The sequence below is a fragment of the Monopterus albus genome, unplaced genomic scaffold, assembly GCF_001952655.1.
Source record: "Monopterus albus unplaced genomic scaffold, M_albus_1.0 scaffold40.1, whole genome shotgun sequence".
Taxonomy (NCBI): Eukaryota; Metazoa; Chordata; class Actinopteri; order Synbranchiformes; family Synbranchidae; genus Monopterus; species Monopterus albus.
Genome location: NW_018127920.1, coordinates 4,624,689 through 4,652,668, shown reverse-complemented (window position 1 = coordinate 4,652,668; position 27,980 = coordinate 4,624,689). Strand labels below are relative to the sequence as shown.

Below are 27,980 nucleotides of genomic sequence, written 5' to 3'. Positions count from 1 at the left end.
CAGTTATATTTCATGCCAGGACTTGGCAACACTCATGCATTGCTGTGTCGACTCAGCAGCATTTTCATCTGGTGATTGTCAGAGGAGCAGCTGCTGAATCTGAGGAAGTGCTGTTGACTAATGCACATACAGCTCCCGTGTAGCATACATTGTCTTATTATATTCCTGCTAGTTGATGGTCCTTTAAAGCGGGGGGGATTAGTTATTTTAGGAACTGGGACCACACAGGATGTCTTCCACAGAACCGGAACTCTCTCCAGGCCAAGACTCAGATTAAACATGTACAAGACCACTTCACTGAGCTGGTCTGCACACTCCCTGAGGACCCTGGGACTGATGTGGTCAGGGCCTGTGGCCTTACTGGCCTTAATCCTCCTTAACTCCCTCCTGACGTGGTCTGCTGTGAGGCAGAGGGGGCAGGTGAGCGGGGACTGGTCAGGAGATGTAGGCTGTTGAGAACCCCCCGTGACAGTGGAAGGAGGGGCAAGGTCTGGCTGAGGTGTGAGCAGCTGCAGCTGCGAGGGGATGACTGACCTAGAGAGGTGAGACGGGGGGCTGGCAGGGTGGGGGCTAAGGACTGGGTAGGGTCAAATCTGTTAAAAATGATTCAATTCGTTTGCCCAGGCCTGGTCTCCCGCGACCTGGTGATCATCCCCACTTTTTCCATGGCTCGAGATGTGTTTCAGACCTCTCCACACCTCTAGTACATTGTTTGTTTCCATGCTCTGCTCCAGCTTCTTCCTGTAGCTAGCCTTGCACCTCCGGATCATGTACTTTAGTTCCTGCTGCATCCTGCTCAGCTCCTCCTTGTCCCCTGAGAGGAAAGCCCTCTTCTTTTCATTCAGCAATTCCTTTAACTTGGGGCTCACCCATGGCTTGTTATTGGGAAAACACCGTACTCTCCTGGATGGTACGGTATTTTCCCCACAGAAGTTTATGTAATCCGAAACACAGTGTGTGAGGCCGTCTATGTCCTCTCCATGAGGACTGCAGAGGATGTCCCAGTCTGTGGTGTGAAAACAGTCTCTCAGCTGCTCAATTGCCTCCTCTGTCCATGCCTTTACTACTCTGACCTGTGGTGACACCTTTTTCACCACTGGAGTATACACAGGAAGTAGGTGGACAAGGTTGTGGTCAGAGTGACCTAGAGGGGGGAGGGGGCGGAGGTGTATGGCTTCCTGGCATTTGCATACAGTAGGTCCATAGTTTTATTGTCCCTCGTGCAGCAACTAACATACTGGGTGAAGTTTGGGAGGGTGGCAGAGAAGGGGAGGGAGGCATGGTTAAAATCCCCTGAGATGAGGATTTAAGCATGTGGGTGTTGTGTCTGCAACCTAGGCATGGTGCTCTGCACATGCTTGCATACAGCAGTAGCATCGGCGGAGGGATTTATGTACACTGTCACCACGATTACATGAGAGTACTCCCTGGGAATATAGTACGGCGGTGCACTGACAGCTAATAGCTCACTGTCTCTGCTACAGAATTTTTCCTTAACAGTAACATGTCTACCCACATGCTTTAATCCTCATCTTAGGATGGTTATTTATGTACACAGCTAAACCCCTCCTTTCTTATTAATGCTCTCTGCTGTGCTTCGATCTGCACAAACTAGTGTGAATCCATGTAGGGAGACCACTGAATCAGAAATGTCCTTGTTCATCCAGGTCTCGGTGAATCACATAATGCTACTCTCCCTGTACACCCTTTCCACTCTTGTTAGCGCCGTTAGCTCGTCCATCTTGTTGGAGAGGGACCGGACATTTCCCATAATGACAGATGGTAGACATGGCTTATACCTCCGTTTCCTCTCTCAGCGCTTTACTCCAGCCCTACAGCCTCGCATTTTGCGTCGTATCTCCGTGGCAATCTCCAGCTTCTCGAGGGCGAGCTGCTGGTCTCGAGAGTAAACAATGGGGCTACTGCTCCCGGAGTCCCCCGACTCGGGAGGTCACGAAAAAGTATAAAACATAATGTAAACGCAATAAAAAGTTGTACTCCTAGTAGCACTGCTCCACAGAGGCCTACAGAAGAAGTATAACACAAAGCAGGCATGGAAAGCATGGAAAAAAAAAAGAAAATACAAAAGAGGACAGAGCTGCTGGAGCTTGCTGCCAATCCACGCGGCGCCAGGACACATTGAGGGCTGTCTGGTCCCTGTACGACCAGAGCAGGAGCTTGGTTCACATTGCCGGCAGTAAGTCAGACTTGTTTCCGTTGTACGTTGGACTCCGGCAGGGCTGCCCTTTGTGACCGGTTCTGTTCATCATTTTTATGGACAGAATTTCTAGGTGCAGCCAGGGGCCGGAGGGAGTCTGGTTTGGGGCCAGCATGCACTGGGGCGGTTTGCAGCCGAGTGTGAAGCGGCTGGGATGAGAATCAGCACCTCCAAATCCGAGGCCATGGTTCCGGAAAAGGGTGGCTTGTTCCCTTCAGGTTGGTGGAGCGTTCCTGCCTCAAGTGGAGGAGTTCAAGTATCTTGGGGTCTTGTTCACGAGTGAGGGAAGGATGGAACGGGAGATTGACAGGCGGATCGGTGCAGCTTCTGCAGTAATGCGGTCAATGTACTGGTCCGTCGTGGTGAAGAGAGAGCTGAGCTGCAAGGTGAAGCTCTTGATTTACTGGTCAATCTCTGGGCATCTCTGCTTAGACTGCTGCCCCCACGACCCGGTTCCGGCTAAGCGGAGGAAGATGGATGGATGGACGCTGATCTAATTCACTGGATTGGCATCAGCTGCTTCAGTCATTCTTCTCCAACAATGGCTTGGTCACCTGCTGTTTGACCACAGTATCTGCTCACTCATAACATCCAGTGTCGTTCATAACCTGACACTTTGCTCCCCCCTTATGTGGATGTATTGTTTTGGCATTGTTAGTTTAATAGAGCTAATATTCATTTAGAGAGGATTAATTCTTCTAGAATCTTTGTTGCTTCTCACATTCCTTAAAGACTCAATCAAACAGCAAAGCTATTTCCACCAACTACAGCTATAAAATCATTAGCTAAAAATGGTCATACCAGACAGTGCAGAGCTGTAAGCCTCTTTCAATGGATATTCATCATTGGCCAGTTATTGTTGTAGCTTTATAAGTAAACTGTAGGTGTTTGATGCAAGGGATCATACAACTTCCTATCCAGAAGCAATATAAATCTGAAGCATGGCTATTGTTAAAGGCAGTTTTTGTGGTTTTCAAGATATAAAACTTTAAGTATTGTATGCAAGAACACGTGTGATATAACAGTACAAATTGTCTGAGCTGGAGTTTGCTAGAAGTCTGTATTTGCATGTACTGTATGCAATTTACTACATATATTGTAAACCATTACCATATATGTTAATAAGTACTTTGAACTGCTTTTGTATGATATGGTGCTACAGTATAAAAAGAGAAACTGGATTTGAATGCAAGGAGGAATCAGTTCTACACATAACAGTGTGAGCAGTGTGCAGCTTTAGTAGGTTTCTGTCACTTTGTCTGGTTCTGGGTGATTTCCTCATGCTTTTCATCCTGCACTCATCATAATCAGGATGAAAATGGCTTCAGTTGCTTGTAGCCATAATGTGACCTCCATAATATTTGTCACACTAGGCAAAGCAGTCTCCCTTACATGTGTGTATCAAACACACTTGTACTGTTCTTGTATATATGATCATTTGGAAGTTTACAAGTACTTGTGGTGAATAGGTAGGCATCTATGATAATGTGTACTACATTTCTCTGGATGTAAGCATTTGGAATTTAGTGTCTGCCCATATTCTAAGTTTGTGTTATTTGGTTTAAAATGAACTTCAGACACTGGCTTTTGTTCTAAATGCATTTGTGTCCATCTGTTTCTACCTGGTCATAGACGTGAGTCCTCCAATAGTATCTGTGTTGTCAGGGGTCATTCCACAGGCAAATCCCCAGCTCTGGCCTCCTCCTCAGCAGCAGCAACACATTCCAGCACTGAGCTTCTGGAAGAAAGCAAGGATCTGCCGCTCCAACAGTGACCCAGTGTTGATGGACCTTGCTGCTAAAGGTTGGGGTTCTTATTGCTCACGAAGAACTATGCACTCTTTTAAAACTGAGATGAAACCACTGCCACATACCAATTCAGACTACGTAAAATCCGGACTATTGAGCGCACCTGACTATAACCTGACTAAATTTAAGAAGAAACAAAAATGTGTACATATATAGGCCGCACTTGTCTATAAGCTGCAGGTGTCCACGTTGTAACATGAGATATTTACACAGAAAGATGTTGCACAGCTTTTGTCGTCTTTTTGGATTGAGTCAGTTTTTCACACTGCCTTCTCCAACGTCTTACCATCCATTCATCGATTCCAAGTTTATGTGCAGCAGCTCTATTTCCTTCGACAGCCAGATTGATCGCCTTTAACTTGAAAGATGCATCATATGCATTTCTTTGTGCGTTTTCCATGATGGGGGTGTGTGCATGAAGTGCAAAATGACTGATCTGAAGAATTTAGTGTGAGTGCATTTGATTTAATTCAAACAGTTTCATTGGTCAACTGAACTGTTCGGTAATTTCATCGGTCTGATCTGACAAGGCTAAATGTATTGGATGGCATGAAGCTCGTCGAAATCCATAAATTAGCCGCATCGTTGTTTAAGCCGCCGGGTTTAAAGCTTGTGAAAAAAGTAGCGGCTTATAGTCCGGATTTTACGGTACAGTATATACATAATCAGCATGTCAATAAGTCTTTATATTTATTTGATCCTTATTGTCCCATTGGAGGACTCCAGGCCACAAACCTGAACTAATTTGATGTCAGTATTGTTAATGGCACTAAAATTAGCTTAATATATTGTTTAGAGGAGTTACTAGAATCAAGAATCTAAAACACACCTGACGTAGCACTACTATGTCCAAAGTGTCCCACAGGTGGGACAGTGCAATATATTTAAAAAGGTTAATTACATTATGTATTCTGTTTTGACCACAATAAAGGATTGAATTTTGGAGACCTTTTTCTGAAATAGCTGTCACCTCTAAATTTCTAATTTATTTGTGTTATTTTTAATTTTACAGCTTGTACCACTAAAGTTTCACAAGCACTGTTTCACATGAAGCTATGTTGGATATTTATGTATAACTGGAGAACCTGATCCATCTTCCTCCTCTGATGTGTGCTGTAGTGTGGAGCAGCAGTGATACTCCCCTCACTCCATCTCCTCAGACCACAGATTCTTCCACCCAGACCTCCCAGCCCACACTAACTGCCAACACACAGGGCCAGGTCACATTGCGACAGGGCAACAACATCAGTAGGACACCCCGCCGGCCCCGACCCTCCTCCATGGTTGACTACCAGAGCTACAGGCATACGCAGCAGCTGGTAAGGAAAATCCTGGAGCAGCCAGCCTCCCAGGGTCTGGCCCCCGAGGTCCAAGAGCTGGTGGATAGCATACGAAATGTCCTGCAGTCAGATCAGGAGCACATGAAGGAGGCTGTACGCTGTGCCAGTTACATAGAACAGGTAGGTGTCCGTACTAATACATTTACCACTCTGAAACAGTTTCAACACAATCTAAACATTAGATCCTTCATCAAGAAAAATTCACAGGATTACAGGACTATGTTAGTTGTAGTACCTAATGCAAGTGAGCGTGTGTTGTTTCTGTAGTGGAGAAGTCTGTCGGTCAACAAATCACTACAGTTCCAATGAACATTTATTTTTGCAATTGTTACAGAAATTCGCTAGATACATAATCACCTTTGTCCTCTGCAGATGGAAGAGTTTGTGCGTGGAAGCAGCCATAATCCAAGCCTCTGCCTGCTCTCTTGCTTGCTCGTTCCTGATACAGCCTAACACTAGCTCTTATGTACTCTATGTATTCATTAATCATACTGTTTTTCCCCTTGTTTATACCAAATTCTCAGTTTACCGGCAATCCTTGACTTCCCCTTTTCTGGGAATTGTTTGTTAAGTAAGATGGCCGGGACATGAACTCTAATTTTGTGCTGACTCAGCAAGTTCTTCCAAAATAGCATATGAACTTGAGGATGTTACAGCTTCAGCACATGAACTTCTCTAAACAATTTACACAGAGCCCAGGACAGAGATTGCAGGAGCAAGGCAAACATCTTGACTTACAATGTGACCTTTAACTATTAACTAATACACATGTAATATATATGTGTGTGACCTATTCACTCCTGTTGTACTCTGTTACATATTAACTATAACTACATTTGTTTTAACCACTACACTTCCAAGATAATCAATCACTGCAAATTAATATGTTTGTGCTATGCAACATCTACTGTATATTTAGGGGTGTCCTGGACATTGCTTTCCTATTTGCTTGCAGGTGTTCACTGACGCAGAGATGGGTCCCAGTCAGCCTAAACATTCCCAGCAGTGGCAGCCAGCTGGCAGCTCCTCCCAGACTTTGTCCTGGCCCCTCAGGAGAAGGTCAGGTCTGCTGCACCTGCAGAGCTGTGGGGACCTTAGCTCCTTCACCTTTGCAGCACTCGAGTCACTGGAATATCGAGGAAATAGAAAAGTGGTGTCAAGGACAGGATCTAGATTAGCTTCAAGGACAGGGTCCCCGCTGGGTCACCCCGGTCGCCCTCACAGTCTGATCGGAGTCTTTAAAGAGACAGTAATTTGAGGAAAAGCCAGTGTTACTGGCATATGTTGCATGGCAACTTAGCCACACGCTGGCCTATCTTTTCCTAGATTTTGAGGAAAAACCTTATAACCACTGGACTGCAAATCTAGCCACTGTGGAGGACCTGAGTGTGTGTAGATGAGTGTGTATGAGTGCAGGTTTAAGAATATTTTTGCTCTTCTAATGCTGGTGTTTTTTGTTTTTGCGTGCGTGTGTGTGTCTGTGTGTGAAATACAAAAAAACATGGGCACCTTGTGCCAAAACATAGTAACTTGCATTCAAGGTTCTGGATGCGTTCTAAACATTTGCTGAGATCTTAAGATTGCATTTGTGCCAGTCATCTCAGTACAACTGTACATGACAACAGTTCTTTTAAATGTATCTTGTTACTTTATGGTCAGATACTGATAAAACCACTTCTTTTTTATGGGTCTATCATTTCTTAATAATTTCTAAAAAGTTTCTTGGAAAGAAATTTGGTACCAATTTTATTAAACTAAACTGAGAACAAGTATACAAATTGTATTGCTAATTTTCGTATATTTTAAATTGTATGCTTCTCTGTAGACAAATTCAAATTTTATTCCACACACTTATCTGAAAATCACAAGCCATTTGAAAAAAGTGTTCCAATGCAAACCCACCACGGAAACATGGTTCTGTAACAAACTGGACAGAAAAAGTTAGCACGGTTAAATCAAAAGTCTGATCAAGAGTCTGGACACCATGCCTCTTTTGTGGGGCAGAGTGAGGTTATATAAATAAGAATGATGCAGCACAGCTAACATGATATCTCCCTCTGTTTTGGACACTGCCACTCACTGAAAGGTCAGCACTGTCAGGGCAGTGTTATGATTGCTCACTCGCAGGAGCGGGGTGAGCAAGCAGGCGGGACTCAGGAGGCAGACACACGGTTCTAACACAAGATCTTATTAGAAGCAAACAGCAGGTGAATAGTGACAGTATTTGAGAAGAGGTGCTGAGACTGGGGATGAGTAGGCTCCTCAGGAAAGAGAATTCACAGGATGTCATGAGGAGGGGAAGACCAGGGAGAGGAGTTGGGTGTTGCAGTTTGAGGCAGCAAGCTCTGGCAGCAGAGAGCACAGGTGGTAGTGGCTTATGTTGACTGACCTGAGAGCAGAGGGGGAAGATGCCAGCCAGGAGAGATAAAGCAAGTGTTGCTGGAGAGCTCGGAGGGAGACGAACAGGGATGGCGTGGCTAGGAGGCTGGAGAGACATGAAGAGTTGCAGGAACAGAACGTAGTAGGGAGAGTCGATAGGGAGATCCAAAGTGTCGTGGAAGTAATCCACAATGTACTGGCACTGAAGGAGCATCTGCCAGAATCTTAAATAGGAGGTTGGTGATGAAGCAACTAGTCTTAGCTGTGTAACTCAGCACAGCTGTGTGCCACGCCCAAGACAGAGAGCCTGCAGAGAGGAGAGAGGGAGAGAGAAAGAACAAGGAGAGGCAGTTTGCAGATGGCACAGAGTTGTACATCATTGTTACTTAGCATCATGAGAAAGCTCCAAAAAGATTTAGTGTAATTAGCCTCTGCAAATTAATTTTGGCACATCCACTGATTCCTCTGTTTATAAATGACCATCTACTCAGTCCTCAGACAACTCCAGACAGTTGTGTGCTTACAGGGCTGGTTGTGCATGTTAAATTAAGTCTGATTACTGTAAATGTGGTTGAATTACCTTGAACTACTATTACTACTACTACTACTACTACAGTACTGCTACTATTTAGTGCTTACCAGTGGAACTGTCTGTGGTTGTGTACTGTTTGTTTGTATTGGTGACAGTAGTTGTAACTATGTTTATGGCTCATTCTAGCTATAGCTACATATCATGAAACATATGGGGAACTTACACTGTTATGTGTGTGAGAAGCTGTTTAACCAGAGCAGAGATCCCGTGCATGTACAGTTCAGAGACTATACACACTAACGGTTGTTTTTCACATGGACGTCCCCCTCCTTTACACATCCATGCGTACCCCACACATTTCAGGAGAAAGAAACCCGTGACCCAGTGGAGCCGTGTGGCTCACTGGTGTGTTTCAGTAGTTTTTGAACAACAGTTCAGGTCTACAGCACAGCCCAATAAGCTAAACCAGGGTCTCGATTCACAGACATTATGATGAATACAGCAAGTGCATTGTTGGTTTTAGTCTTTGTATGTGATTTCTGGGAAATAACCAAACCACAGAAAATCTGCAGCCTTATCCTTTAACACCCCCCGTGAATCAGCGTGTAGGAAAATGACGTAAAGCCTTTCTCGCTGCCTTCTTACTAGCACCTTTACTGGCCTAATACTACAGTATGTGAAAACACTTCAGTTAATGACAGCCTCCTCCTAATTGCAACAGTCATAGTTGCTGGAAAATATTTAAGCTGCAATTATACATTTGCTGCTAGGGAAATGTTATGTACCTGACCTGGTTATGTTCATGTATCATGTCTGGCATGCTTATCATCAGTGTGTTGTGTGTATTGTTTGGGCCATTCTGTTCCTGTCATAACTAACAGAATACAGGCAGGCTGTGTAGGAGTTGATGCTATGCTCATGTCAGCATTAAGGGTTGTGGATGATCCAATTGAACTATGCAGGCTTACATCCAGCTGCAGTTCCAGGATGCTAATGTTCATTTAATCTGGTCACCATGACCCACTGTCATAAAAAATGTCATTAGGATGTTATGATTGTGTGACTAAAGGTCTGAGATGTCTGTAAGATTACATTTAAGCAGGATGAGTGTGTTCAGAGTCATCATACGTTCTAACTGTCCAGACAGGATATCTTACTTCATTCTGCCAGTGCCTGTCTGTGTCTTCAGTTGTCTCCCGGGAAAACTCGTTTGATTTCTCTAACCTGCATTTGTTCTGGGAACACATCAGTGTGAAGTGACCTGCTCATCAATCTGTCTCAGTTCTTTCTCATCATGGTGTGTGTGAAAGTGCAGGGTTATGGTGCCCTACCACCTTAATTATGGTAAAGTTAAAATATGCAGTTTAAGTCTTCAGAGAGCCAGAAAGTACCAAAGAAAAATCCACCACAACATGTATGTAGTTGAAGTAATTCATTTAATCACTGACCTTATACTTGACACTTTTAATCTTCTGAGTATGTTGGTTCACACTGTGTGCAGAAATTGAATGTGTGTGAGCGTAATTATTTGTTTTTGCTGCAGAAAGCGGAGTCTTCCAAGGTGGTTTTAGATAAGACAGAAGCAGTCTGGATTCTCACAGGAACTGCTCAGGATGTAATGTGGAAAGCTGAAGGTCAAGAGGCTACACTGTATGCTGATGGTTTCTTATGAATGCTTTTTTTGTAAGTTCCCTGAGGAGACAATATGACTGTTAGGCACTGAGGCTGGATATGTCAGAGGGTACATGAACTTCACTACAACTATATTTGTTGCTCACTCACTGAAAGTGCTGCTTCCCATGTACATGCAATAAATGAACCTGTTAAATAGGTTTTCCATTACAGCAGCTGTCTGTGTTTGTGCAACCTTTGTGCTTCTTTCCATCAGTGGGTTCATTTCCCTTTTTCAGCATTACACATACAGTACAATCAGGTCAGGGACTGATTATTCCATTTATTTGTCCCATTTGGTTAAATCATCTATCGAGTACATACAGGAAATACTGTGTTATATTAGAGAGACTTGTGTAGCCTGATAACCAAGCTGCACTGCCACTTCATAATAATGTTTTGTTTAAATATTTATTTGAAAGAAGTCTTCTGATCGACCAATTGACCTTAGATTTACCGGTCGATCTACGTGCCTACCCTCACCTATGGCCATGAACTTTGGATCATGACCGAAAGAGGTCGCAGATATAAGCGGCAGAAATGAGTTTCCTCTGGAGAGCAGCTGGGCACACCCTCAGGGTTCGGAGCTCAGAGTAGAGCTGCTGCTCCTCCATGTTGAGCGGAACCAGTTGAGGTGGCTCGGGCACCTGTTTAGGATGCCCCCTGGACGCCTCCCTGGGGAGGTACTCTGGGCATGTCCCTCCAGGAGAAGGCCTCAGGGCAGACCGAGGACAGACTATGGAGAGACTATGTCTCCTGGCTGGCCTGGGAACGCCTTGGGGTTCCTCCTGAGGAGCTAGAGGAGGTGTGTGGGGAGAGGGAAGTCTGGGAGGCTCTGCTCGAGCTACTGCCCTCGCAACCCGGTCTCAGATGAAGCGGCTGAAGATAGACGGATGGAGAAGTCTTCTGCTTTGTTGCGTCTTTTTAATGGAATCAAAAATCATACAAATAAACAGCCATACTATATAATCCCTTTGGCCCATGAGGTCAAGTCCTGTTGAGGAAAACCAAATTTTCTCTCACACTCTAATGTTGCAGATCAATGCCAAATAACATTTTCGAGAGGAAAAAAATATGTGTCATTTAGAAATCACAGCCTGAGCCAAAGTCCTTGTGCAAATCATTTATTGTTTTAAATACTGGCCTCAATTAAAAAACATTCTGGCTCTGGTACAGAAATTTAGCTCCAATTGCTAGAACATCACAGAAAAGGCTAGCAAATAAATAAAACATTGCTGCTGCTCTACAGAAGTTTTTTTTGTACACCTTTTTTGATTAGACACATGGAAAATTTATATTTCAGTTACATTCGGAATGCGTGCACTTGTAAATGCCTGGTAGCCAGCCTCACTACTTGCCCCCAGCTTCAAGTGCTTGTTTCCTTGGTTGGTTTCATTATGTCATGCTAGTCTACCATCCCTGACCGAGCAGGAGGAGAAATATCACACACATCTTATCTTATCTACAGCTAGAGCTGTATGTGTATATATATAGTTATATATACAGTAAGGTTGTTTCCTACATTCCACTCACCTTAAATTAAACTTTCACGTTGCTAAAGTTCGCCAACAGGCCAATCCAAACACACTGATAGTATATAAGTATAGACCTTTACATAATTTTCTTTATAGTTTATCTATATTTTATATATCCAGCTGGTTTTTGTTTGAACATGGAGTACATTGGTTATAATAACACACACACACCCACACACCCACACACACACATTAAAGCAAGAATGGTACAGCGTAATCACAAGGTCTTATAGAAGCCTGTGTTAAAAGTCCAGAATTGATCGCTGTTGCTCCTATTCCTCTTCGGTATCAGTTTAACATTAAAAAAAAAAGTACAGTAGGAGCAGTAAGGCCAAGATGAGCTTCATCAGTGAGGACAGACATTTAGAATAAGCTGTGAAGGGGGCAATACAAGGGGCACCCTTAATAATAGCAGGGTCCAAAAAGAGGACATGAGTTCACCACATCTAAGAGAAAAATAAGAGCTTGTCAAAGCTGATGTGACGTAGGCTGGTACATCCCCCAGGGAAGGCGGAGGGCAGCAGAGGAGTCAGGGTTGGGTTCAAATGCTTCAGTAGACTGGTGACACAAGGCTTTACCCATTCACAAACAATCCAGAAACAAAGTCCAAATTTAGTGGCCTTCAGAAACTTCCTTTGAGTTGTTTCAGTTTAAACATCAGCTTTACTATCGTTGACGCGTTTGCCATATTGCAAGGCAAACCAGTAAACGTTACAGATTTTCACACCATAAGATGTAAAGTAAACACGAGCACTCAGAGAGCACATGTACCTCTGCCAAGGCACAACATTCACTTGCAAATGGGTCCTTTGTGAAAAATGAGATCCAGAACAACACAAAATGTCCTAAAATCCTTGATCTGGACTGGAGCATCTATTAGGGTATGACAGGCAGCAATACTGTGCATCTTACCTGAACATTTCATGGTTCTATCTTCATTATCGGCCAAGCTATGGCAGGAAACATGCATCAAATGGGGTTTTCAATGTTAATTTTAAATAGCTGTCAAACCCGGATGAAATTTGGTCTGGTGATAGACATTGCCACCCTACATATGTGTGTCAAATTTCAAATGAGTTTGATAACCACTGAGGACAATAGGACTTTTAAAAATGTTGACCAATGTTAGAGATGTGGATTTGTTATTTTTTGTGACCTTGACCTTTTAAAGCCAAAATCTAATCTCTTCTAGGGTTGGTCCCCACCAATGTCTGTACCAAAAATGCTGATGGTCCATCCAGCCATTTGTCCATAATCCTGCTAACCAACACACATACACAGAACCAAAAACATAACCTCCTTGGTGGAGGTAGCTCATTAAGTTTTACTCGGGAGGTCCTGCATCCACCATCTGTTACAGCTTCATAAAAAGAAATAGCCTTCTATTTTTGTGTAAACTCTCAAATCATCTGTCAATTATAGCGGCAAACTTCAATTCCACCAAGTCTAAATATCTGTGTACAGATACAGATGAGCTCAGAGACATCTGTGTGTGACTTCAGTAACACATAATTCAATATTAAGACCAAAAGTGTTTTGATCTTATTTAAACACATCTTCAGCTCAGACATTAAATCCTTTGACCTTCCAGGCATAATTGATACACATATGCAGAATCTGACCCACATGATCATTGTCCTCTTTGCCAAAAACAATCACCACTTTTATTAAGTACCTTGACAGGTAAGTTTTAAGAATATCCACAGCATTTTCTAAAGATTATTGCCAGTGTTTTCACGCTTTTCTCTACATCACTGAGGACATGTTGGAGAACATTCATTTCAACTGATTTCCTGACAGCCTAAAATCAGTGTGTAGACACTGGAAACCTCAACAATAATACCCATAGTGGTGGATTATCTACCAAACCCAAGCTTCAAGTCTTTTTGAGTTGATGATGGGAACAAATGAAACTGAACATTGAATGCAAAGAATATGCATCTTATAGCAAGCAGCATAAAACACATACAGTAGTAACAGGAGTACAGCAACAATGTCATTTTATAGTGTCTTATTATGAGCACCATTGAAATGTGACAAACTAGCTGATGTACGTTGTCATTAAATGCATAAATACACAATTTTAATAAATTACCCCAAAACATTGCTATAAGAAAAATCCATTTCAAACAAACTGAACACAAAATCACATTGCACTTAACAGAGTTGAACCCGTGAACACTTTGCATTGCAGGGATAGACTGAGGGTGCACACTGCAGTAGAGCTTTGGTGGACGTGGAACACATGCAGGCAGAACCACCACACTTTATTAAGAAAAAAAAAGTTTTTCAGCTGATGACAAACTAAACTGAACTAGTTTCTTCTGTTTTAGTGTTTTTCCTAATAGTGTGATAAACCTGATAATATAGTTCCCATTCATGTCTAATGTCCCCTCTTCTCAGTCCTTTTTGTCCCATAGATAATTTATCATTTTTACATTTAAAACAATAAAATTCCAAAACTGTCACATTAAGCTCATAACAAGTCAACAACCAGCTGTCCCCATTCGCGATTCACCATCAAATGATGCATGTACAACTTCAAATTCCAAAAACGACACTGTACTGTATATTGTAAAAAAAAAAAAACAAAACAAAACAAAAAAAAACCTGGATGAAATGCTTTGAAAAGAGAAGCTGAGTCATTTAGAGGTGAGGGTGGAGTGAGGTTCCTCACTTTGTGGCAAATAGCTGATCAATATTACAAGAACATTTATCTGTGAAATTACAAATATTTGAGGGTTTTTTTATCATCAACAGTACCTAATAGTAACAGATTCAGAGAATCTGGAGAAATCTTTGGAAGCAAGGGACGAGGCCAAAGCTCAACGGTGAATGGCCAAGGTCTTCTGACCCTCAGGCGACACTACATTCAAACCAGATGTGATTCTGGAGTGGAAATAACGCCATGGGCTCAGGAACACCTCTCAGAACCACTGTCGGTGAACATGGCTCGTCCCTGTATCCACAAATGCAAATTGGACTCTGCCATGCAAAGAAAAACCATGTACACCACCACCTTCTCTAGGCTCGGAGTCCTTTAAGATGGATTTAGACCAAGTGGAAAACTGTAATGTGGTCTGAGGAGTCAGAATTTGAAATTCCTTTAGGAAACCATAGGTGTCGTGTCCTTTGGGCTAAAGAGGAGAGGGACTCTCCGGCTTGTTATCAGCAAGCAGCTCAAAAGGCAGCGTCCATGATGGCATGGAGGGGCAGTAGTGCACACAGCATGGGGAACTTGTGAATATGTGGCACCATTAATGACACAGGCTTTGGAGGAACATATGCTGCCATCCAGATGACATCTTTTTCAGTGAAGGCCTCGTTTATATCAGCAAGACGATGCCAAACCTCTTGCTGCATGTGTTCTAACAACATGGCTCCATAATAAGAGTTGGGGTGCTAAACTGGTCTGCCGGCAGTCCAGGTCTGTCACTCACTGAGAATCAAGAAGAAATAGGAAAACATTTGGCTTTCTCCTCACTTCCCTAATGCTCACAGAGTGTTGTTAAAAGAAAAGGTGGTGCAACACAGTGGTAAACAGACTCCAGCCCCAAATGTTTTGAAATGTCTTGCTGGCATCAATTTTAAAAGGAGCAGGTTTTTTTAAAATGATACAGTTTCTCAGGTTCAACATTTGATAGGTTGTCTTTGTACTATTTTCAATTAAATATGGGATTTTAAAGAGTTCCAAATCATTTCATTCAGTTTTTGTTTACAATCTACACACTCTCCCAGCCAGCATGGTGGCGCAGTGGTTAGCGCTGTTGCCTCACAGCAAGAAGGTTCCAGATTAAAGCCCCAGCTGACCGGGGGCCTTTCTGTGTGCAGGCTGTTTGTTGTCCCTGTGACTTTGTGGGTTCTCTCTGGCTTCCTCCCACAGACATGTAGCTTAAGTTGATTGGCGATTCTAAGAATTGTCCCTTAGTGTGTGTGGTTGTCAGTCTCTGTCAGCACTGTAGTAGACTGGCGACCTGCCCTTGGTTCAAGGCTTCCTCATTGTCTGATCTACTCCTCCTTTATTTTAAAGCTTAGCTGTTTTCTTGATACATTCAGATCAATGTCTATTTCCACAGCACTAATTCATCAGTACAACAACAGACTCAATGTCATGCTCACCACTCTGCTGCTTTTATTGTTTTCATTTACACTTAACAGCTCTCCATTGCTGTTGTTTTGTCCACAGTTAAACTACTACCGTCTCCTGCACCAATATTTAACATTAAAAGGCTTCCAGTGGCTCAAAGGGCATAACCCCTCCATTCCCAAGAAGACGTTAACATACTTAAGTCCTGAGTTTTGTTGAAAGTAGCTAACCAGAATTATCTAATGAATAAGAAATGTACTATGTTAAAGACAGAGTGAGAGCAGCAGAGTGGTCAGTATTCCAGGACACTGTATTGATGGGCGTTGTGTATTTACTGTAGGTTATGGCCTTAATTTGTTCATGCCACACATGATTCCAGCCGTCACTTGAGAATGAAGTACTTTATACTGTACATGTATGGTTGAGTGTTATTGCACTTGCTCTAAGCACTCTTTAGTGTACAGTGTACACCCAGTCCAATGCACCCAGAACCCTGTATTAAAGAAACCGACTTTGTACTTGCACACCATACAATATGGTGCTTTCTGCATCAACAGGTGATGTGGTTCTAGGTTCATTCCACATGCTTTTGGGTTAAGCAAGGTGTATAGCTGAGTATATAATATGAATATGTATTTTGTATTGAGACCAAATTAAACAGGTTTGGTTTCCATTTGTGTGTAATACAACAGAGAATAGTGTTTTACTTTCCCTTTTTCAATTTAAGGGGAAGAAGTTGATCCGATGTCATTTTCATTCCATTCCTGAATCTTGTGCAAACACCTAAATAAAGTAGAACACACAGACATCATGTTTAGTGTAACAGGGCCTCACGTGAGCCAGGGCTGTGTTTGTGCTACTGGACAGAGAATTTTTAAAAGATCTAACAAACAGAATGAAAATATAATAAGCAAAGTAACAATCCACTGCAGTCAAGTTGGAAAGCTTTCCTGTTGGAAATGTGGTCAACTCCTCAACAATGCAGTAAATGTGATGGAGGGGTGAGTGGGTGTTCACATACTCGGCTGTCACAGTGGGAAAGCTGAGAACAAAAGCAAGTTTGGCCCCCTGAAATGAGCTAAAACAGGACCACCAACAAAATCATTTGGTGGAGGAAATACAAGCACACACAGGCAATGTCATGCCAGGGAAATAGCAGCATGGCAGTCAGGGTTGGATGTGCACATTGCCTTCAGTATTTAATAGTGATCAAAGGCATCACCCGGGTTTTTTTGCTAAAGTGTGAAATGTGTTTCAAAACATCAACAGTGAAGCAAAACAAAAATGTTAGGCTTCAGGGAACTACTAGGTGCTGAACATTCATTGGATTTAAACATCCTTTCACTACCTGCACCTTTAGCCAAAGTACGCTTTAGTGGATATTCTAAGTTGTCACTTGAAAACAGGGCTGAGCAACAGAATAATCTGACCAACAGCTCACTGTATCAGCAGTGGATAGAGAAGTACAGTAGGGAACTGGAGATGGGGGTGTCTTGTGGAGTGACAGATAATTTCAGGAAATTTAAAGGGTGTGTGAGGTCAGGGCTTTATCTTGTTAAATGTAAACAGGTTGCTCCTGGGCAGTCAGCAGGCGGTACATGGCTGCAGGCATCGTCTTCATGTGGATCTGAGACAGTGACGAACAGAACAAAGCATTCAATTCATGGAATCATTCATTTGATGACAAAGTGCCAAGAGCTATCAGTTATTGTTGCTAACCCAGATATTTGGATGCTCTATCCTTAAATAGACAGATTAAAACTGATGAGCCACTTGGGGCTGCAGTGTTTCATTCCACCCCAGAACATGAATACTGGTCAAAACAACACACTGGTAACTTGGTCAAGTTTCCCCTAAGGATTTTGCTGGAGGATGTACTGTGGAAATTTCATGGCAAACTGTTCATTACACTTTAAAGGACAAGATTGTTGTTCTTCTATATTTTTCAAATTATGACCAAACCCCATGAAAGGATCAATGACCAAAAGACTGACATAAAATTTACCAAAGATTTTTCTTCCATTCACTCTCAATATTGACTTCTCTACTCTATACTGTAGTTTCATTTTTAATAAAGGCAAATTCTATTTTTCTATATCTTGACTATTGTACTTTTCTTCAAATGTACTTGGGAGAAAATAGTGAATTTGTTGGGTATTACTGTGTATGTGTGTGTATATACAGTATATACACAGAGGAACAACGGAAGGAAGAGCAGGAACCTTCATGGAAGGACAAACCTCTGCACGGTATGTATCGAAAAATCCTACCAGTGGCTGGACAAAGCTGGACTGAAAGATAGCACAGATGCACTAATCATGACAGCACAGGAACAGGCTCTAAGTACAAGATCAATAGAGGCTGGGGTCTACCATACCAGACAGGACCCCAGGTGCAGGCTGTGCAAAGATGCCCCTGAGACAATCCAGCACATAACAGTGGGGTGCAAGATGCTAGCAGGCAGGGCATACATGGAACACCATAACCAAGTGGCTGGGATAGTGTACCAGAACATCTGTGCCGAGTACAGACTGGAAGTCCCAAAGTCAAAATGGGATACACCTCCAAAGGTTGCTGAGAATGACCAAGCTACGATCCTGTGGGCCGTCCAGATACAAAATGACAAACTGGTAATGGCCAACCAACCGGACATAGTAGTGGTGGACAAACAGAAGAAGAAGGCCGTAGTGATAGATGTAGCAATCTCAAGCGATAGCAACATCAGGAAGAAGGAACACGAGAAGCTACGAACAGCTAAGATACTGCACAGGACCCTCAAGCTCCCAGGACCTGAGCTTGAAGGAAGGAATAAGACCGCTCCAAAGGGGTGGGGGTGCTATTTTATACACACACACACACACACACACACACACACACACACACAAACACACACACACACAAAAGTCATGGCCAAAAATACTGGCCCTGTATTTCTGTCAGATAACACACCACTTCTCCCAGAAAAGTGTTGCAATCAAATTCTTTGGTATTCATGTTTATTTCTTTTGTTTGCATTGGAACAACATAAAAAGCAGAGAGAAAAAGCCAAATCTGATCCATTCCACACAGAACTTCAAAAATGGACTGGACACAATTATTGACACTTTTTCAAAATCATCAAAAATAGTTGTATTTCCAGCACGTGATGCTCCTTTAATTTGTAATGAAACTCACCTGCAGAAATCAACAGGTGCTGGTAACATAGAAATCACACTTGCAGGCAGTTAAAATGAAGAAAAGTTGTCTCAAACTTTGTGTCATGTGGACCACATTGAGCATGGAGAAAAGAAAGTTGAGCAAAGAATTGTCTGAAGATTTGAGAAGCACAATAGTGGAAAAGCCTGGACAGTCTCAAGGCTCAAAGTCCTTCTCCAGCGATCTGGCTGTTCCTGTGTGCAACATGGTCAAGAAGTTTACAGCCCATGGCGCTGTAGCTAATCTCCCTGGATGTGGATGAAAGAGAAAGATAGATGACAGATTGTAATGAAGAATTGTTTGAATAGTGGATAAAGAACCTCAATCAACTTCCAAACAAATCCAAGCTGAACTGCAGGCACAGGGTGCAACAGTGTCAGCTCACACTATCTGTCACCATCTGAATGACAAGGGACCCAGGGGGACCCCACTGCTGACACAGGAACATAAAAAATCCAGACTGTAGTTTGCCAAAACATACCTGAAGAAGCCACAGCCCTTCTGGGAGAATGTCCTGTGGACAGATGAGACTAAAACAGAGCTTTTTGGTCGAGCACATCATTCAACTGTTTTCAGAAAATGAAATGAGGCCTTCAAAGAAAAGAACAGGGTCCCTACAGTCAAACACGGTGGAGGTTCACTGGTGTGTTGGGGCTGCTTTGCTGCTTTGCTGCTTCAGGCTCTGGATGTCTGACTGTGTGTTTGGCATTATGAAATCTGAAGACTACCAGTGAGTTCTGGGACACAATGTAGGGCCAGTGTCAGAAAGTTGGGTTAGAGGTCCTGGGTCTTACAGCAGGACAATGACCGAAACTTCAAAAAGCACCAGAAATGGTTTCAGACAATGAGCTGGAGAGTTCTGAAGTGGCCAGCAGTGAGTCCCAATCTAAATCCCATAGAGAACCTGTGGAAAGATCTCAAAACAGCAGTTGGGAAAAGGAAGCCTTCAAATGTAAGAGACCTGGGGCAGTTGGCAAAAGAAGAGTGGTGCAGAATTCCAGTAGAGACATGGAAGAAACTCACTGATGGTTACAGGAAGTGACTGATTTATTTTGTCCAAGGGGTGGGCTACCAAAGATTAAGTTGAGGGTGTCAATAATTCTGTGTGGCTTTTTTTCCTCAGATTTTTGTGTTGTTCCAATGCAAACAAAAGAAATAATCATGAGAATACCAAATAATTTGTGTTTGCAGCAATTTTCCTGGAGAAATTGTGCATTATCTGAAGGAAAAACAAGGGCTGACAATATTTTTGGCGATGACTGTATATAGATTCTTCTCCTTCTCCTTAAACTATAATGTGACACATTAGAGGCTTGGTGGTGCAGGGTCAAGTATTAACATTTTGAACTCTTCTGACCTGGGAGATCAGGATGTTGTTTTAAGGCATGCAGTGTTGAGCTGCTCACACTGGCATGCACCTTTGGGTGTCATGTAGCTGCTGTTGCTGTTTATAACCAAGCAAACTGCCCTGCTGGAAGCCCTCGCTGCAAAACTGATTAAGAGACATCTGATGCCATTTCTTCTGCTCAACAACTGAGCTGTCTCACTGACTGTTACTAACTCATATAACCTTATGGCCATAAAGTACAGACATCTGTATGATAACTGCTAACCTATTAGAGAAATATGTCCCCTTAGGTTCTTTTAGTAGTAAGTGCCAGAAGGCCTTTGGTCAGGACCAAAAATTATACTTGATTTTATTTACTGATTGTTAATTTAGCCAGGTGAAGCCCCATTGAGATTAACATCTTTTTCAATGATGACATGGTGTAAACAATCACACTGACTAATAGTACTGTTTTCTTGGTCCTTTAAAAGTTACTTAAATTGTCCCATAGCAATCAGTTTTGATAATTTCAGGTCCTTCGGCACATTACTCCAGGTTACTCCAGGAAGAAAGGCCAGTGTATTTGAAAGCTTTTTTTTGCCTAATTCTGTTCTAACACTGACTAACATCTGCAAAATACTATGTGAGTGCAGGCCATATTGATTCTGGTCTTTACGCATGTATTTACAAAGGACCGGCCCAAGGAGAGATTTATATATAAAAACCAATCAATGCTAAAGTCTGCGGACATGCAGAGATGGCCATTTAGCAGCATTTAGCCATGTCAAAACATCAAATAGTGATGTCAAAAAGTGTGATTCACAACACAGTCTTTATGTCTCCAGTGTGCCATCTCACCTCTCCCACAGCACTGGACAAGATGTGGACAATTTTTTCATGGGGTGTAGCCACCACGCTCTGGCTGTTGATTTCAATAATCCGGTGACCCACTCTGACCCCGCCACGTTCAGCGATGCCCCCACGCATAAGGCTACAGATCTGTTGAAGGCACAGATCAATTCTTTTCAATCAAGCAATTTAACAGAAGTGCAAGTATCATTTAACATAAAAACAGCAGAAACACATTGCTACCCACAATGCCATTCTGGACACTGAAGCCCAGCTGGTAGCGAAGGTCTGGCCGTCTGATGAGAACAGTGGTCACTGGGGGACATCTGACAATGTTCAGCTTGATCCGAGACTGGTTCTTCAGACCCTATATAAGTGCATGGTATCACTGTGATGTCAGTATATAAACAATGGGCAAAATTCTAGAAGAATCAAATCAAATCAAACTTTATTTATAAAGCACCTTTCATACAACTTAGAGCAAAGTGCTTGACAGATCAAAGACAATAAGATAAAGGCAATTTGGTAAAAAAAAACAAAAACAAATACATAGAACAACCAACCTGGAGGTACAGCTAACAGCAATGTACCCTGAGTCTGTGGAGTGGTAGGAATGAAATTTGCCCCTGTGCTACCTGTGCACTTCCATAATCAATAATACTCATCTGTTATTACAAGCAATGTCATACACATACCTTTATGATGCTCTGGCAGGTAGACAGTGGCAATCCCACCAGACTGGTCCCATTGATGGACATGATCTGGTCTCCTATGTTCAGTTTGCCAGATCTCTCAGCTGGCCCAGCATGCATCATGTTAGCAATGATTACAGTGGGCAGGATGGATCCCCACCCACTCTCCACAATGACCAGACCCAGAATCTCCCCCTTAGTTTTCTCTATGAACACCTGCCGAAAAACATTTTAAAGTGAGTCTACTCAAATATGACTTTTCACTTATTACAATTTTCTGCATCATAATACAAAATCATAAATAATATATAATGTAGTTTATTGGTGATGGCACTGTGCACTACCAGAATGCATTAATGTAAATGTGATTGACAGAGCAATGAGAACAGAACCTTCATAATGTATAACCCATAACAGTGATTAAAAAGAAGATCAAACTTTTTTTTTAATCAGTATAAGAACAAATTACTTTTAAGGAGCAAATTGGTTTGTATAATACATAGCCTACTTACATCTTTGCAGTTCTCAGACTTCGAGAAGTGAATAAGGTCATCATTGTACATATCCTGAGTGTTGAGCAAGTCACTATACTCCTTCTGGCTAAGGTCCTCAGGGTTAATGCCATTGGCCCGTAAGAATTCCTGGTAAGCCACACTGAAGGCCTGTCCGATGGACTGGGCAATTAACTGGGCCTAAAGAACAGGGTGGTAGTCTGGGCACAAGTGCTTTTTAACATTTGATTAAACTGTCAAAATTAATAATACAAAAAATGCACGGTGTCTGACAGGAAAATACATAATAAAATGTTGTTGTTGGACTCACATCCTCAGACTCAAACACGTGGCATATCATCTTGTACTGGCGCTTGCTGTCTTGATCTGGGTCTGAAGCCTCCACGTTCTCCTGACAGTCAGACCGAGGCATCCTGCGCCGGGCCATCAGAACCACAATGTTGCCAATGTCAGCAATGTATGAGATGGTCCGCAAAGGGTGGTCCATCATGGTCTCCTGAAAACCAGAAAAGCACAACAGTCAAGACCTAAATCTGAGGTTAGAAATTAAATAAACACTGTGACCAGGGACTGCACCTATTTTTTACATGTCCACAAGATATTTTTGAGAACTGACTACATCCTAACATCAAACCCACTAACTCCATCAGTACATGTCATAAATATTCTGCCAAGATACTGTAGGTGTGTGACCAGCCGTCCACTGCACAATACAATTTTGAAAGAATTGGAGCATCAACATGTTATATGGACTTATGAGTTACAAAAAAAGAGAGAATGTTTTTCTTTATATTAAAGATTTGTTGATAGATTCATTTGTTGTGAAAGTTTACATCTCCTAAGTCAAACTGGGGCTGCTTGACAATTAAGCTATTGTAAAATACAGAAGAATGCAAAGAAATGCCCAGTACAGGGCCAGACCTTTACACCATAAAATCATATTGAAAATTTTCTTAATGTATGTTGAAATAAATATTTTCATAAAGCTTAATATTTCTACATTTTTACCTTTACTGGTAGTTGTAGTAGAAGCAGCAGGCAGTGCAACAGTGGGATAAGCAAGGGAAGTTCATAGCAAATTTAGCCATGCAGTAAACATTTATGAACATTCAAGAAAAACAATTGTGTGATCAGAGTAGAGGGGGGGGCCTGTGGCCCAGTAGAGCTTTATGTTTATCAACAGCCCTGCCCAACACTACCAAACACTTGAGCTTTAATCAGCAGCCTCATACCATCATTTTAGGCCACAGTCAATCTCTGCATACTGCCCTTTTTGTAGCAGTGTCACAAATGGGCAGTATACATGGGGGTACAATAAGCTTTGAACAATGACATTTTCACAGCCACTGAGCACATACAAAATTTTTGTGCATATAATTTTCTACACTGCCTGTAGATGTCCTTATCATCCCAAACATCACTGGTTATGTGATGACCTAAACATTTAATGTCCTTACATTCCTTAAGGGCAACACAAGCCAGAAAGAAATCAGGGAATTTTAATTGCTGGACTTCTTTGCTTCTAATAATCATAATTAATATTTGATGTCAAATATATTCTTAATATATGTTAAAACTATGCTGCAGAATTTTTGTCATTCTGATTGTACAAATTGTAAATCTATGATGCTGATTTATCCTGTACACATGACATCTATTGCATGTCTGTTCATCCTGGAAAAGGGATCACTCTGTTGCTCTTCCTGAGGTTTCTTCCATTTTTTACCCCTGTTAAAGGGTGTTTTGAGAAGTTGTTCCTTATCTGAGCCAAGGGTCTAAGGACAGAGGGTGTTTACATTCTCCTGAAATATATTCTGCCCTTGTCAAAGATAAACTCAGCCCTTACCATCCACTTGTAGATTGATAGTCAGCCAGGCATACATAGTCCACGGGCAAGTACGTGTACAATGCTGCTATAGTCCCAGCAGCATGTCTGTCAATATGTTTGGGTAAAAAGCGAACCAATGACTGCATCAGTTTGCAATACTGCTAGCCCATCAAGGGTTCTGCATGTCACTAACGAAAATATACCAGTTATGGATGATAGGCATGTCAATAGCTTCTTATCTCTCCTACATGTATAATATAGATTTAGCAGTATACTGTATGCATGGAAAGCTGATGTTGCAACTACTTGTTCTGTCAGACATTAGAGAGGTTAGTTGGGTGGCCTGTTTAATTTCCCAAACAGAAGTCTTTATTCACTCAGCTGGTCGGTGAACCATGCAAAGAAGGCAGACACTAGGTGTGACCTGAACCCTCATCAAGCAGTTTACTTTTTAGCAAATTAGCCATAGTTAGCAGCACATGCCAACTATGTGGCAGCAGAAGTTGACAGTGTACTATTTCAGTGCGTTCCTTATTGATTTTGTAATATTTAAACCACTGAATAATATGCAGGCTCTTTCCTGATGAGGTGACAAAAAAGGCACTAGAATTGCAGGTGGGGCTTCAGTCAGCATGGGTACCTGGGAATCAGCGTTGAGCACTTTGATTCTCTGGGTGGAGATGAAGAGATCCACCTCTGTCATGGGCTGAGGTTCACCCTCATGGGCCTACACACACATACACACAATCACATTTGCAAAGCAATATTGGAGACATAAAAATGGCAACCCTGAATGAACAGACTAAGGTTAGAGGTTAGTAACAGTCTCACTACAACCAAAGCACACAGTGCAAGAAAACATACTGAAAGACAAAAGAATGGCTAAATTTATTCAACTTCCTGATCCATGAAGTCTGGACTCATGCTCCAAGAGTAAACTAAAAGAAATATCTGTAACATTCTTTATACTGTTCTATGATTATGCATGGTTTCCTAACCTGCATAATTAAAAAACTACTATGCAATTGGTTAGAATTTCCTCCTTTCCTGTGATGTGATAGCCTGATGTGTGTGATCAAGATAAACTCCCTTATCAGCAGTTTATTTAAGTTTGCCATTTTCCTATCATAGCCCTGTCATAGACTGGCGGCCTGTCCAGGGCGTACCCCGCCTCTTGCACAGTGTCGATATATATGATAGTGGATTCGATATACAAATTATGTCCATCACTGACATGTAATGTAGAAATGTATGAAAGGTTGTAGTAGTCACACTAAAGCATTTTACAAATACTCTGCTTTACAAAGTACTTTTCTTTATTATACTTGATCAATCTACATAAGAAAAGATGACAAAAATAGCTGCAGAAACGGAGACCTTTAGCCATACTAGCAGCACATTCTAGGGATGGCAGTGCTGGCCTTTGGTCCAGTTTGGAATATCTTGATGAATTTTTGACTAATTGCTATGTAATTTGCCAGTCATGGTCCTCAGAGGATCAATCCTTTTGGGTTTGATAAAACCCTTAATTTTAACTTAATGTCTTCCTTGAACACTCTAGGTTTTTAGTTTTAGTTACAGATAGATCCCCATCAGCTTCACCTACACTTTTTGTTTAGTTCTTAGTGGCATATTAGCATGCTAACATTAAATTGAGATGGTGACCATGGTAAACATACACAACTTCAGTATGTTATCATTGTCACTGTGAGCATGGCAGAATGCAGACATTAGCAATCAAAGCACTGCTGTGCCTAATTACAGCTTCATAGAGTTACTAACACACTCTTATTTTCATGTGTACAGAGATCAGCTTCATAGAGTTACTAACACACTCTATCTCTGTACACATGAAAATAAATTTGATATTAAATTTTGTCATCTTACTCTGGGTAGGTTAGCAAACATGAGCATGTACTGTAGGTTATTATGTAAAGTTATGTATAGGATCACTACAACTAGAAACAGCACCAGAGTGAGAAAGCACACTGAATAAAACCTCAAACCCAGTAAGACCTCACAGTGTCAGAATGATGACAGCCATTTCCTGCATCCAGCTAAATGAATTCCTTTCATTAGAAGCAGCTGACAAGTTTTTAAGAATCTAGGGTAAATTCCAACTTCCTTAATTTCATTCACATTTGCTCACTTACGTCTTTTCCTTGTTTTTCTCCCACGCAAGATGCAAGGATAAGGGCACAAAAAGAAAATGCAAGGAGAAAGAAATAAAGGAAACATGCTTTTATAGACATAAGTCATCCTTTTTTTCCCAGTCTGAAATGTCCCATCACCAGATGATTTCCTATAAGAGAGTTCATATGAGACTTCCATGAAAGATGGTTTCTTGTATCCTCGCATGTCTTTATCAGAGGTGTAATGCTATTTGACGAAGCACCGGCGCGCACCTATGGCACACATGTGTATGTGCATGGTTAAGTTGTAGCTTTCTTCGAGAGCATTGTAAACACTTTTACTACGATGGCAACTGTATTTGCCCAACAGTATGAATTAATAGCTAATACTAGGGCATAATCTCTATGGGGGACTAAATAGTGGACACGACATTTGTCATGACAGTGATTAAATGCCTCCTAAATCTATAACAAAAGAGATGCTCTCTGCTCCAGTTTTAAACCAACTCCACAATGTACTGATTGTTCACTGAGCTTCTGCATCATCTTGGTTTACATATCAACCAGCAACAGTGAACACATCAGCTGTGCACGAGGCCATGACTGGTCAGCATGTGCCAAAGTTTCATTCTGTCACTTGTCTTTTGTAAACAGAGTCCGTAGTCGACACTAGAACTGTGTCGGTGTGAACCATTCACGTCATCATATATGTGGTTGAACAAAACACACAAATACTGGCGGGTGTCAGTTGCACATCAGAGCGCGCATTGTTTGAGTCAAAGTTGTGAATCAATCACATCTTAAATTTTACCACAACTTAGAACATTCCATTTTGCAGGACATACACTTTACTGATGATTGGATCTTGAAGCGCTCACAATAAAGCAACGTTATGAATTTCAACCAGATTATGCCAGTAGGCCAATTCTTTTTCCTTTTCTTGGAGAAAAGTGGTAGAGCATTGTTGCTCCTCATTCCTCAGTCTTTGTACCTCAGAGCAGGAATAAGAGTTTTTGGGATGTCCTTCAAGATGGTGAAACAGAACAATGTCTGGGTTGAGCAAGGAGTGATCAAATAATTGAAGTGGAGTTACCCTATAGTATTCCAAATTATGGAGCTAACAAAATGTATGAATTTTAAAAAATTGTGAGGTAAGGACGTGAGAGAGGGAACAAAAACAATGGAAATCACCTCTGGCTAAGCATAGGTGATTGCTGGATTCAGGAAAATGCTAACAATTCATCAGAATGACACAACACTGAAGAAAGGAGAGTGTATAGACAGACAGAGGAAAAGATCCAAGCAGAGGAAAAAGATGCTGCACTTGGAAGTGTGGAGGACAATACAGATATGTAGGTACTGCACCTTCTTCTTGCTCTGGGCTAATTTCTGGGCCGTCTGCCAGGCATGAAATAAAGCAGAAATGAGAGTAATTGGTTAAAGTACAGTACAGCATAGAATGACGGATCACAATGAGGGGGCAGGGACAGGGTGTTCAGTGTTTGTCAGATAATCTGTAGTGCCTCTGTGCAGTATAGTGTTATTTTGTATATAATGGGTAGAATCCGTGTACTTGTGTTTCGAATATTTGGGTGTCATGAACATCATGTCATGACTGGTGCAGATGTCTGCCAATGGCAACACCAAGCATAATTCATCTATCTAGTGTTTGAAGATTAAGGACTATGATGGTGGAGTTGGGGGAAAAAGATGACACACACCTAATAGCAGTCTGCCATGTGCCATGCATACAGATTCTTAATTTTAATTATATACTACTTTACACTGTACTAATATCATTCTTAGGAATTGCACACAAAGTGACTACCTCAGAGCAGGACAGAGATATTGATGAAGCTTCCTATTTTCAGCAGG

At 41.9% G+C, this 27,980-nt stretch overlaps 2 protein-coding genes across 2 annotated transcripts in view; one reads left to right on the top strand and one right to left on the bottom strand.

The window, feature by feature from the left end:
- Window positions 1-10,140, top strand: part of fam189a2 (family with sequence similarity 189 member A2) — a 46,104-nt gene extending 35,964 nt beyond the window's left edge. Inside the window, 3 exon segments of the mRNA XM_020599137.1 lie at window positions 3,851-4,021; window positions 5,146-5,486; window positions 6,322-10,140. Coding sequence (XP_020454793.1) covers window positions 3,851-4,021; window positions 5,146-5,486; window positions 6,322-6,624 — 815 coding nt within the window. The 3' untranslated portion in view covers window positions 6,625-10,140.
- Window positions 10,141-14,847: 4,707 nt separating this feature from the next.
- The window catches only part of LOC109959620 (amyloid beta A4 precursor protein-binding family A member 1-like), a gene marked incomplete at its 5' end in the record, with an annotated part of 39,383 nt that continues 26,250 nt past the window's right edge, over window positions 14,848-27,980 (bottom strand). Inside the window, 8 exons of the mRNA XM_020599136.1 lie at window positions 14,848-17,197; window positions 20,951-21,091; window positions 21,189-21,308; window positions 21,637-21,849; window positions 22,146-22,325; window positions 22,456-22,641; window positions 24,614-24,700; window positions 27,471-27,503. Coding sequence (XP_020454792.1) covers window positions 17,126-17,197; window positions 20,951-21,091; window positions 21,189-21,308; window positions 21,637-21,849; window positions 22,146-22,325; window positions 22,456-22,641; window positions 24,614-24,700; window positions 27,471-27,503 — 1,032 coding nt within the window. The remainder of the gene's footprint in view (window positions 17,198-20,950; window positions 21,092-21,188; window positions 21,309-21,636; window positions 21,850-22,145; window positions 22,326-22,455; window positions 22,642-24,613; window positions 24,701-27,470; window positions 27,504-27,980) is intronic.